The following is a 13,192-nucleotide window of genomic DNA, read 5'->3' as shown; positions in this document are numbered from 1 at the left end:
TGTGAAGTGAAGTCTAGGGGAATTTCTATATTATGGCATATAAGGGTGGGAATTTCCTAGGAGTTATGGGGGTTGGGGGGGGGCTCTGCTATTAGCCTGTATTGTTTTTCTGTGTTTCCCTGGGACCAAGTAAGGATATTGATTTCAATAATTTCAGTAAAAGGGAATGCTAGTGAGAAAAGAGTCACATAGGGGAAACCGAGTGGAATAACCATCCTTCTGACACCTGCCCTGTGGGTTTCAGAGTTAGTGATGAGCTGTGCCAAAGTCATGAGCTTTGAAGGCTTCCCTCCCTCCTTTCTTCCCTCCCTACCTTCCTTCTTTCCTCCCTTCATTCATCCATCCTAGAGTCATACAGCTAGGAAGTGTCTCAAACGAGATTTTAACCCAGGACCTTTCCCTCCAGTCTTTAGGTCTGGCTCTCTATCCACTTAGCCACTTTCCTGCCCCCCACCCCACCCCCCTTTACCCTCTTCTTAACACATGACAGGATATTGCATCTCTGGTCTCCAGTAGTAGGGGGCTTTCTCCCATTATTAGAATGTATTTCTCCTTATCTCTACCTAACAGAGCCCCTCCCTTCCTCTAAGATGCAACTCAAGACACCATCTCCCACCTGAACTCTTTACTGATTTCCTGAACTGCTAGTGTCCTTCCTTCCAAACTCCTTTGTACTAAATAACTAAGTAGCTTTGCTCACATTTGCATTTATTAACTTACTATTTTTGCTAAGTATACTTTTATACATATATTCTATATTAGAGTATAAGCTTCTTACTAGTAGGATTATTTTCTAGCAGAATGTCTTGCACATAGTAGGTATTTAATAATACTTTAAATTAGCCTTTTGATAGAAGGAGACATCCTGGAAAACTGTTTTGAGAATGTTGAGGAAGGCATGTTTACTTTCAGCGGGTGTTGAGAGATTGTTGAAGAAGGGAAGGAATTTATTAGGTAGAGGTGGCCAGCTGAGATAATGGATTTAATGTGCTATATAAATGCCTCTGTTTGGCAATAACTTCCTTCTCTGAGCCTTCTACTGAGTTTCTGTTGAGCTGAAGCAATGTTTATAGAGCAATACCAAGATGAGCTCATAAATGTTTGACTGCTAAGGTCTTTCCTGAAAAAAAAAAAAAGAATCTTTACAACCACTTTTTTTTTTTAAACCCTTAACTTCTGTTTATTGGCTCCTAGGTGGAAGAGTGGTAAGGGTAGGCAATGGGGGTCAAGTGACTTGCCCAGGGTCACACAGCTGGGAAGTGTCTGAGACCAGATTTGAACCTAGGACCTCCCGTCTCTAGGCCCAACTCTCAGTCCACTGAGCTACTCAGCTGCCCCCTTTACAACCACTTTTAAGCTTAATCTACATTATTAACACTGTCTTAAATCTAGACTGTCAACAAAGCATGACATCAACCTCTGATTGTTAGTGATTCTGAGATGTAAATGTTCACCCTGAAAATTAACCAGGAAGGCATCCTGAAAAATGCATCACTTGAGTTTGAGAGTTGAAGGGAGAGGCTTCAATAGGTGAAAAATGGTAATCTGTTGTAGGTAGAGGGTACTGTGTGAACAAAGATATGGAGGTAGGAGAGGTCAGGGCATGAATGAGAGCAAAGAGGTTTCCAATTTGGTTGGAAAAAAGAACATATGAGAAGGAGCAGCATGAGATAAAACCAAGCTGGTAGGTTGGAGGTCACATAGTGAAGGAGTTGGTGGAAGACGTCTTTGATGGTATCTTAGGATTCAATCACTTCTATTTCCTGCATAAATTAAAAAAACTACCAAAGTCAACATGTAGCCTTGTTCTGGGAACTTAGCCAGAATATGTTATACCCAGTGGTTGCTCCATAAATATTTATTAAATGAATGCTTAAAGGTACAAGGAGAGTAAAGGAACAAGATCAGCATGGCACTTGGCTCATCAGAAAGAGTCCTGGATCCCTGGGAGTTACAAGATCTGCCTTCTAGTCCCAGCTGTGCCACTAACAAGTTGTATGACTTTGGATAAATCACTTATCTTTCAGAGACTTTCACTTTTTCTCTTTTGGCAGCCAAGTGCTGAAGTGATAGAGCACTAGATCTGGAGTCAGGAAGTCCCAAGTTCACATCTAGCCTCAGACTCATTCTAACTATGTCCCATGGAAAGTCACATAAATGTTATCTGCCTCAGTTTCCTCAATTGAAAAATGAGGACAGTGGCACCTATCTCGAATTGTTTTGAGTATCAAATGAGAAAATTTTTGTAAAATAGGCACTTTATAAACCCTTCCTCCCTCCCTCCCTTCCCCCCTCTTCCCTCCCTCCCTTTGTAGTTTGGGATATATTATAGTTAAGGACCCTCTTTTAGGCTTTAAAATTATTTTATTTTTATGAGATTTAGTCAAGCAATCTAGAAAATGAATTAAATTGATTTTTTGATGGTTTCATGGTTATTATGCAGTTACTTCAATCAGGATAATCAGTACCATATCTCTATGCAGATACAACCTTTGGATTTTCCAGAATGGTAATTAATTAGAAAGTAAGAGGGATAATGATCCTTGTCCCTAACAAAATAAATGACCTGTGGAGTCTCTCATACTCACTGCAAGACCTATTTTATATGTCTTATTTTTTTTTAAAGGTTTCTTTTATGCAAGTTGTTTTCATCTGTGGAATTTCTAAAAATCCCAACTGTATAACATTGTAAAGAATTTATATTCTGAAGGATCAAGGCTCCTAAATTTCAGGAGGTTTTTGATAACTACAGTCGTTCTTCCCTAACAGGGAAATAAATGCTCGACTTGATGCAGTGTCCGAGATTCTTCTTTCTGAGTCCAGTGTATTGGGTCACGTACAAAATCATCTGTGCAAATTACCTGATCTAGAGAGAGGACTCTGTAGCATTTATCACAAAAAGGTAAGTTGGTGAAAATCATACTAAGGAGATTTCAGGGATGATGAGGAAGATACCTCAGTTCTTTGGCATTTTGGATTTATCACACAACTGCACAAAGCAAAAGAAAGCATTAAATTTAAATCATGCAGATTAATATAATCTGAATTTCTCTATTGTAAGAAATGTAAAGTTGACATATTTAAACTCACCCATGCAAAAAGCATGTAATGGAGTCTTAATTTTCTCCCTTTCATCCTCAAATAATAGCCCACTAGATAACTAGATGGAATTATTTATTTAAATTAACCTTGCCTCTTATATCCTCATTTGATCATCTTGTTAGGTTTCTACTTGGACCTACGCAGGTCTAAAATAATAATTTTAATATTGGCATTCAATATACAATCTTATTTATTTTTCCAGGGAAATGCATAGTATATATTTTTTAATTTGCTTTATCTTAATAAAATCACTTTTGAGACTACAATAAAACATGAAGAGAACAGCAGTTACAGGCAGACAGTTCTTTTCAATGTATCATTTTAATTCACGGTTTGCTAAAACAAAAAAATCATGATGAGGTACCAGCAAACAAATTTGATGTAATTACACTTTCATAGATGAATTCTAACCTGGGAGCTTTATACAAATTCCGGGAAAGACAGAACTAAATTTCCTAAGTTACTAATTTGAAGAGTAAGTTTATCCTTGATTATAACTATTGTTTTTTATAAAAAAGGTTTTCCAGGGAAGTTTATAATTTGTTTTGTTTTTTAAATGCTTCTTAAATACATACTTCAAGATTGGTTTGATTGATATCGAAAAGTGGAAGGACAAGAAAATTCAGAGGCAAATCAGATTTGGAAAATATAAACATTTTATACTAATTTCACTGGTACTGTGATCTCTGAGGTTCCTTCCAGCTTTAAGTATATATTCCTATGTACTTATCTATGCCTATTTTTGGTAAATTTGTTAGCTGACTCTTGGAACACATCATTAACACATGTCTGTTCTTTAACATCAGCATACCCTAAATAAGCTTCTCCTTTGTACACCAACTGGTGAGTGATGCTTTGGGTACAAACTGTGCCAGTGGTCTGAAATTTATAAAACTGTAAGGAATTCTGAAGTGCTTTATTTGGATGTTGTGAAAATGGTTAGGTTAGGCCATATGGCTGTGCAGAAAATGCTGGGCAGCAAACACAAATAGGTACTTTTGGGGATGATAATAATAGTGCATACCAAGTGGCACAACGATGGAGTTTTAAAAATAATTGTGTCTTTTGGTAGCCAGAATTGTAAATTCAAATCTTGGGGAACAGCCTTAGTCACCAAAGCCAGGGAGTCTTGGCTGAAAAATTTAGTCTTTTACTAAAGTGATTTCATAAGTCATTTTATAATGGAGGTTCTCAACTTTTTTTGTAACATGGACCTCTTTGGCAGTCTGGTGAAGCCTTTGAACACGTTTTCAGAATAATCTTTTAAAATTTACAAAGTAAAAGTACATAGAGCTGGAACAGCTAGGTGGCTTTTTGGATAGAGAGCTAGGCCTGAAGATGGCAGATTCTGGGTTCAAATTTGGCTTCATGTACTTCTTAGCTGTGTGACCCTGGGCAAGTCACTTAACCCCAATTGCCTAGCCCTCTTCTGCCTTGGAACCAATACTTAGTATCAATTATAAGATAGAAGATAAGGTTTTTAATAAAAAAATAGGGTTACAAAGGATACAAATTATAGTATTATAATATGATATAGTTTATACTATAATAGTTCATATTATAATATATTATGATATATAATATATAATTATAGTAATATAGTAACTATAGAAATGCCATATTTCATTGTTTGTTTTTTTAAGTTTACAGATCCCAGGTTAATAATCTCTATTTTATAGTACCATATAACAGCCAGCCTTTATATGGCATTTCAAGATTTTCAGAGTGCTTTGTGTATGTGGTCTCATTTGATCTTTACACTAAGCCTGTAAAATAGGGGCTGTTATTATCAATCCATTTTCTCAATGGGAAACTGAGGCAAAAGAGGCCAAATGACTCAGCCACACTGTTAATATTCATAGTTAAGATTTGAACCCAGGTCTTCTTGACTTCCAAGTCTGACACTCTTACCTATGGATCCACCTCGCTGCCTCCGTAGGCACGTACGAGGAAAAGGCAAAGAGACACTGACAGGAAAACTCTGCAGTGAGACCTCTGGCGTTCCAGCCTTGGGGGCTTCTGGGTCAAAAATGCTCACAAATGACACAGGCCAAGGTGTATCACTGCCTTTCAGTCAGCAAGCATTTATTAGGTGTCTGCTCCATTCCAAGCATAGTGCTGAGTGCTGGCCACATGAGACCCAAAGTGAAATGATCCCTGGAATGAAAGCTTCCTATGGAGCGAAAGACGTGTACATGCATAGTCACATAAATAAATACAAGACATTTCTGTCTGGACCATAGCATGCGTGCTGGGGGATGATGCATTTTAAGGCTGCAAAAATATTTTGAAGGCAGGTTGGGAAAGGTTGTAAATGCCAATTAGAACAGTTTGTATTTTGTATTTCCAGAGATACTTGTATGGATCTGATATCCCTTTGGACGTTTCTTCCAGCAACATAGATAACCATCCATGCATGCCTCTTAGTTCTCTATGACCCTGGTGCGTGCACCCTTATAAATCCAATACACCTTCCCCACCTTCTTCTGCTAACTTGAGTCCCACTGGAGCTCTGGAGCAGTTTCCTTGTCATCCCTCTTCCTTACCTTTGGTACTCTCCCTTTCATCTCATTTCTTTTTCTTTCTTTCTTTTTAAATCCTTATCTCCTGTCTTAATATACTAAGTATCTATCCTTACTATATAATATATTATACAATACTAAATATCACTACCAAGGCAGAAGAGTGGTAAGGGCTGGGCAGTAGGGGTTAAGTGATTGTCCAGGGTCACACGGTGAAGAAGTATCTGAGGCTAGACTTGACCTCCCATCTCCCAGCCTGGCTTTCTATTCACTGAGCCACCTCACAGCCCCTCAAATAAAATCTATCCTATTTTTTGTTTTCCATTTGCCTTTTTTTCCTGTTTTCTTCTGTGCATTTCTTCAAATTCCTTAATGGCCTTCCTTCCTTCCTTCCTTCCTTCCTTCCTTCCTTCCTTCCTTCCGCTCTTTCTCTCTTTCTCTCTTTCTCTTTCCCTCTCTCACTCTCACTTTCCTATTACTAGATCTCACCTCTTGCTAGATCCTACCCTCTTGCAACTAAGGGGAGGGGGATACTTTTTATCCAATACATGTAACTGAGCAAAATAAATCACCAGATTTTCCATTTCCAAAAATACACAGCTTATTCTGTACCTTGAAACCATCACCTCTTTGTCAGGAAAACCAGTAACGTACCTCAGTTTTGATCCTTTGAAATTGCAGTTGTTCCAATTATCTGAGTTCTTAAGTTATTTTTCTTTATAATGTTGATATTTTTGTATTATTGTTCTCTGGGTTCTATTCACTTTACTCAGCATCAGTTTATACAAATCTTCCCAGATTTCCCTGAAGCTCCCTTTCATCATCATTTCTTGCAGTATAATAATATTTAGTAAAATTTATATAGCAGAATTTGTTCAGCCATCTCTCAACTAATTGGTACCTTCCTAGTTTCAATTCTTTGCTATAATTAAAAAAAAAGATATCATAAATCTTTTTGTACATGAGTCCCCACCCCCCCTTTTTTTGTCTCTTTTAGGAATAGTTTGGAAAAGAATTTCAAAGTAGTATTTTCATCATCTAACACAATTCCTGTCACATAATAGTAGGTGCCTAATAAATTATTACATTTTGATTAATTGAATCATCTCTTTAGTTATTCCTATGTGGATTAGGCACTTATTTATTTATATTTTGATTCTCCCCCTATCTCACCCAGTCTGGAAGCATGGGAGCCACTCACCACTTAAGTGCCCCTCTAATAAATACGTGCATTTTGACCTATTTTATTTCAGTTCTTGGACAGTTCACCCCTCCCTAAGCCACCTGGTTCCTTTCTTTCCTACTTGCTATTCCAGAAGCTCACCATATTAATGCATCTTCAACTCAGCATGTTCAGGGCAGAACTCATTCCCTTTTCCTTATAAAGCATTCCTTCCTAACTTCCCCATATCACTTAAATAAGCCCTTGGTTTTGTTTTGTTTTGGTTTTTTTGAAGCTACCCAGCCAACTACTGTTATTCAGATATTTCTTTGAAGTAGATATCTCACTGTTCAGATTTTCAGTAAAATATAATCTTTTCCTAGTCTCTTACCCAGGATTAAAAGTGAGTTTTTACATTCCTTGTGGTTAAGAACAGACGTGGTGGTTTATACATTTTTCCCATGTTATAGAGAAGGGAGGGAAAGAGAAAGACAGGAGCTAAAGAACCAAACATCCTTTGGTATAACAAAAAGGAAGATGTCCCAGAATCCATATATATAGACATGAAATGGAGCACAATTCAGAGGATATAGGTATATCTTAGACTGCATCTTAGCCAGGAGTTCCATCATGTGGAAGATAGAGGGCAAACCCTGCAGTAAGGAAGATCTAGATTTGAGTCTTGATTTTAATATTTTTTCTGATACTGGTACTGAGCAAGAATGTCCAAGTCATTTAGTCTCCTAGTGCTCCAAACTTCCAACTGCTCATTTATCTTTCCTGGCTCTGACCTAATCCAGAGCAAACTTGAGGAACTCTTTGCAAATGCCTTACAGTAGAATGAGCTGTGAGATGACTGTGTAGAAGAAAAAAGTGGCAATTTGTAAAAACAAGAATAAATGGACTATGTTATGTAACAAAAGTAGATACAGCTTTAACAGATTTAAAGTTGCAAAATTATTTGTCTTGCTGCCTTCCTTGGGTCTTGATCTTTAAAGTTGTTTTCCTGTTATGAAAAGTCTAATAAGTAAATAGATTAATGTTCAGAGCATAGTAGAAGACTTGCCCTTTTGTTATTTTCTTGAATAATACTATGACTATAAATAAGAATTGTAGTATTTCATGTACAGTAAGGAACTGATGATAAAAGTCTGGTGAATTACTAATAAGAGCATTTAAAAAACAAGTTGTCAATGACTGTGCTTCATGCCTTAGTTTATTTCGTTAGGAAAAATAGAATAAGTGTAGGAGCGGGCAGAAACATAAGATTCAGAAGACTACAATGAGATTCAGTATATTGTTTGAATTTGTTTTTTCCCCATTCTTGATATTTCTGATGTGTTTTTTGGAATGCTTTTTGAAAAATGAAAAACATCCTGGATTTAAATCATTTCACTTAATTCCTTAAAACATTCCTTATCTAGATATTTATTACATAAACATTTGCTTAGTTCTTTATTTTAATTGGCTAACCTTTTTATGTGGCAAGATACACTCAGCAGAAAGGGAATCTGAAATATATTCATCCTTAAAATGACTGATTAATCATTAAATTTCATTTTCAAGTATTTTACATTCTCTAGGCTAAAACTGTTTCCATTTTCAGTGTTCCACCCAAGAGTTCTTCTTAATTGTTAAAGCCCTCTGTCATCTGAAGATAGAAATTCAAGCATTAATTCCAGCTATCAATTCCCAAGTTAAATCAGACTTGCTCAAGAAATTCCTTCTGGAAATTCCTGAACTTCTCAATCCAGTGGAGCATTATTTCAATATACTCAATGAACAAGCCGCCAAGTAAGTATCAGACCTTTCATTATTTTTTTAAAAAGTTCAGTTGATTGTTGGAGTTGTCTTTCATATCACTGTATTTTTGGTTTTGTTTTGAGGTTTTGGTTATGCATGACTTTGCTGTTACAAAAATGACCAATATGGAAGTGTGTTTTGCATGATAATAGAAAAAAGTTGATCTGGCCTCATTGATTGGGGACTGGCTCAACGAATTATTGAATATGAATGTAATGGAATTATTCCACCCTAAGGAAAAGGGCCAAAATTTGAAGAAGTAAGAGAAGACCTATATGAAATAATTAGGGTAAAGTAGACAGAACTAGGAAAATAGTATGCATAATTTGATTATTCAGTCAACAAACTTTTATTAAGCTCTTGTTTTGTTAAAGACTAATATGTCAAGTGCTAGGGGAAAAAAAAGCAGAAACAGACCTTGCCCTCAAAGAGCATGTGTTCTAATAGGGTAGAAAACATGTAAATAACTTTGTATATGTGACATATATGCAAAATAGGTGGAATATCAGCTGAGAGGGGAAGGCACCACTAACTATTTGGCTTAGAAGGACCTGCTGCAGAAGCTGAAACTCCAGCTTAGTTGTTGTTGTTGTTGTTGTTTTTAACCCTTACCTTCCATCTTAGAATCAATACTGGGTATTGGCTCCAAGGCAGAAGAGTAGTAAGGGTTAGGCAGTGGGGTTTGAATACTTGTCCACAGTCACATAGCTGGGAAGTCTCTGAGACCAGATTTAAACCCAGGATCTCCCTTCTCCAGGCCCAACACTCTGTCCACTGAGCCATCCAGCTGCTCCTCAAGCTTAGAGTTGAAGGATTCCAAGAAGTACCTTTACAGTGAGGGGAAAAAGCATTCCAGGTATTGGGGGCAGCCAATACAAGGATACAGACACAGGAAATGAGGTGTTGTTTTCAAAGAACCTCAAATAGGCAAATATATCAGCTAATCATAGAGTTGTTGGAGAGGAGTAAAGTGTAAGGAGACAGGGAAGATAGCAAAGGACCAGGTTATGAAGAGCTTTAAATGCCAAACATGTGACTTTGTATTTGGGGAGTGAATGACATGGTCAGATTTTTGCTTGAGAAAATCATCTTGGCAGCTTGGTGAAGGGCAGGGTGACCAGTTGGAAAGCTATTGCAGTAATCCAGGGAGGACGTGATGCATCTGACCTAAAATTGTGGTTATACAAATGGAGAGATGTATGAGAGAATGGTAAAGGTAAAAATGACAAGATTTCACAACTGATTAGAAACTTGGGGATTGTAAGAGGATTGTGTTGAGGATGACATGGATGTTGCCAGCCTAGAGGAGTGGGAGGATAGGAGTGCTCTTGATGGTAATAAGGAAGTTCAGAAGAAGAGAGGATTTAGGCAAAAATATAATAAGTTCTGTTTTGGATATTTTGGTTTTGAGATGCCTATGAGACATCCAGTTCAAGATGACCAAAAGGCAGTTGGCAGTAGGTGACTTTAGCATGGGAGAGAGATCATATCTAGGCATATTTATCTGGGAATCGGCTACATAGAGGAGATAATTGTACCTATGGAAACTGATGAAATCACCAAGTCAAATAGTATAAAGGAGAAGAGGAGACTCAGGACTGAGCTTTGAGGAAAAACCCCTGACTACTGACTGTACCAAGAGGCTAAGAAGCAGCACAGGAAACTGAGGAATGGTTGGTATAATGTAAGGAGAACCAGGAAAGAACTTTGTCATGGAAACCTAGAGAGGAGAAGATGTCTGGGAGAAGAAGATGATCAATTGTGTCAAATGCTTCCAAGAACTAGAGGAGAAAGACTGCAAAATGCCCATTATTGGTAACTTTGGAAAGGTCAGGGTCAGTTGAATGGTGAGTTGGGGAGGGAGTTATATTTTGCAAAAGATTTAGAAAAAAAATGGAGTACTGAGTGTGGAATTTAGTCATGAAGGATGTGAGAGATGAAGGGTTATAGCTAGTATTTATGGTAGCATTGAAAATGAAAAGGCTTTTAAACGTGCACATATTTGTAGACAGCAGAAAAGGAGCCAGCAGGTAGGGAGAGACTGACAATGAGAGATGGGAATCTGCTTGGAGAAGACAGGAGGGAATGAGATCAAGAGTAGATGTGGAAGGGCTGGCCTTGGTAAGAAGAAAGATCATCCCTTTCATCTCAAGATCGATGCAAAGGAGCAGCTAGTAGGGAAGATGTCCGAATGATATGATATGAGGAAAGAAGGGACATTTTTTCAGAAGTATAAGACAAGGATCTCAGCCAAGGAGATGGATGGAGGGAGCTGTGAGGCTTTAGAAGAGATGAAACTTCTTGGAATATTTGTTGTGCCAAGTGGAATAGCAAATCAGTTAGAGAGGAATAGGACATTTGCTTTGCTACAGTGAGGGTCCAGATGAGATAAAGCTAGTACAAATATATAATAATGAAACTAATCAACCCAGTTTCATGATTTCTTCTTGCTCTATTCATCACCAACTTAGGTGGTTCTCGAAATAGTTGAGATAGGGAAGCAATAAACATTGCAGGGATGATGGCCTGGGGAAAAAACAAAGTTGGAGTTAATGGAAGTCACAGGGAGAAAAAAACAAAACATGGTTATGGATCATAAGACAGAAAATAGAATAAGATTTTGATCAGATGAAGAAATTTTATAATTCATAAACAAGGAAGTAGAGCTTTGTAGGTAGTGACAAGATCAAGGATATGACCATCTCTATGGATAGATAGCTGAAGCAGAATGGAGAAGTGGGCATAGAAATTGAGTAGACTGAGGTACTGGAAGATTAGGGTATTTGAGGGAATCTTAGTATGCATGTTTGGTCCCCTAATATGAGGGCAATAGAGATGGGGAGAAGAGAAAGATGGTTGAACCTAAGGAAAGAAGGAGAATGCCCTTGGGGTCAGCAAATAAAATCTACCAAACTGTAGATTGAGTGATAAATTTGGAGAGCAGGAATTTTAAAGGAGAGGTAATAGAAAGCCTGGAAGTTAAAAGGTTTAATATGAAGGAGAACTTAAAGATATCGAGTCCATTACAAATATATAACTTTTGATATACCTCTTTTTCTGGTTTTTAAAGTGCTTCTTCCCAGCTCACTTCGGAGACAGATTAGAACCGAGGGCTTCTAAATCTTAACTACACTATTATTTCCATTCTATCACACTGCCTGGGAATGGTGCTATTTCAACTACACTATGTCTACATTCATCCTCATCTTTTTCCCTACAGTCTCAGAGGAAAATGGTGGCCAAAGCTAACCTTTCTACCTGTTGTATTGACTACATCCTTTCCTTTTCACTCTTTAATTTTGTTCAAATTCATTTCTTCTCTGTCATGTTTATTTAACTTTTCCCTATCCACAAGTACTTTTCTGCATGAAAACATGTTCAGATATCACTCTCCTAAAATTTTTTTTCCTTTGGCCCAGTTATCTGTTTTAGCTCTCATTTGATAGTTTACATTCCTTTACTGATAAAATTCCAAAAGACCACTTGTATGAAGAATATTCTGTTGTCCAGATTACAACAGGCACGGGGATGGACAAACTTATAGAGCTTTTCCATCCGTATGAGTATTTGAGTCAGAAAGTGGAGATAAAGACTTTGGGCCCAGAGTAGATTTCCACTCATTGCCAGTCTTCAGACTCCTGCAACCTGGTTTCCATCCTTACTCATCTCTTGGCATTATTGTATTCACAGTACACCAATGACAACTTCTAATTGCTAAAGGATCAGTCATAGGATTTAGAGCCAAAAGCAACCCTATAGATTATCTAACCCATCCTCTTCATTTTAGAGATGAGAAAATTGGGTTACAGAAAAGTTAAATGACTCATTCAACACAGGTAGTAAGTACTATAGAGATCATCTTATGGAGTTTCCTTATTTTATAGCTAAACTGAGAATAAGAAATGTCACATGGTTCTTCTGAGATAAAGGTGGTAATTGTGGACAAAAATGGGTATAAAATCTAAAATAAACATCTTAGCCTAGTACTAATTCCATTACATTCTTCCTGGAAATACTGATTGGTGATTAGTTCCACCCACAAGATAGATTTTGATGTGTATGGAAATACTTTTTGTTTTTTAGAATTGGAGATAAAACCGAGTTATTCAAGGACCTCTCAGATTTCCCTTCAATAAGTAAGAGAAAGGAGGAAATACAAATGGTTACTGCAAAAGTCAATCTACATTTGCAAGAAATACGAAGAGTACTAAAAAATCCTTCAATACATTACAAAACAGTGTTGGGACAGGAGGTAATGTAAATCTATACTTGATTAAATTTTTTTTCCTGTGAAAGCCATTTGCCAAATGAAATAGAAATTTGTTAAGGAAGAAATAATCTTGTTATTTACATTATCTAGGGCTTCTTGAATTTGTTTTGCCACCTTCTAGTTTTGAAAAGAATGGTTCTGATAGCAATACCTTTTTGTACAGCTGGTAAGACTATCTGGCTACTGAAAATAATACTACATCCTGTTTTGGTTTGATCATACGGAATGGGTTTTCTTCCTAAGTAACTGATGTATATTTTATAGATTCCTAAAATGGAGAGCTGGAAGGGCCCTAAGAGATGACCTAGTCCAACCTCCTCAATTTACATATTT

The 13,192-nt window shown here is 37.1% G+C and overlaps 1 protein-coding gene across 1 annotated transcript in view; it reads left to right on the top strand.

The window, feature by feature from the left end:
- Positions 1–13,192, top strand: part of MSH3 (mutS homolog 3) — a 206,246-nt gene that overhangs the window by 101,455 nt on the left and 91,599 nt on the right. Inside the window, 3 exon segments of the mRNA XM_044662970.1 lie at positions 2,770–2,902; positions 8,393–8,580; positions 12,673–12,841. Of these exon segments, the coding sequence (XP_044518905.1) occupies positions 2,770–2,902; positions 8,393–8,580; positions 12,673–12,841 (490 nt within the window).

The sequence above is a fragment of the Gracilinanus agilis genome, chromosome 1, assembly GCF_016433145.1.
Source record: "Gracilinanus agilis isolate LMUSP501 chromosome 1, AgileGrace, whole genome shotgun sequence".
In the NCBI taxonomy this organism is placed as follows: domain Eukaryota; kingdom Metazoa; phylum Chordata; class Mammalia; order Didelphimorphia; family Didelphidae; genus Gracilinanus; species Gracilinanus agilis.
Note: the sequence above shows the minus strand (reverse complement) of the source record. Positions and strands in the feature narration are given on the sequence as shown.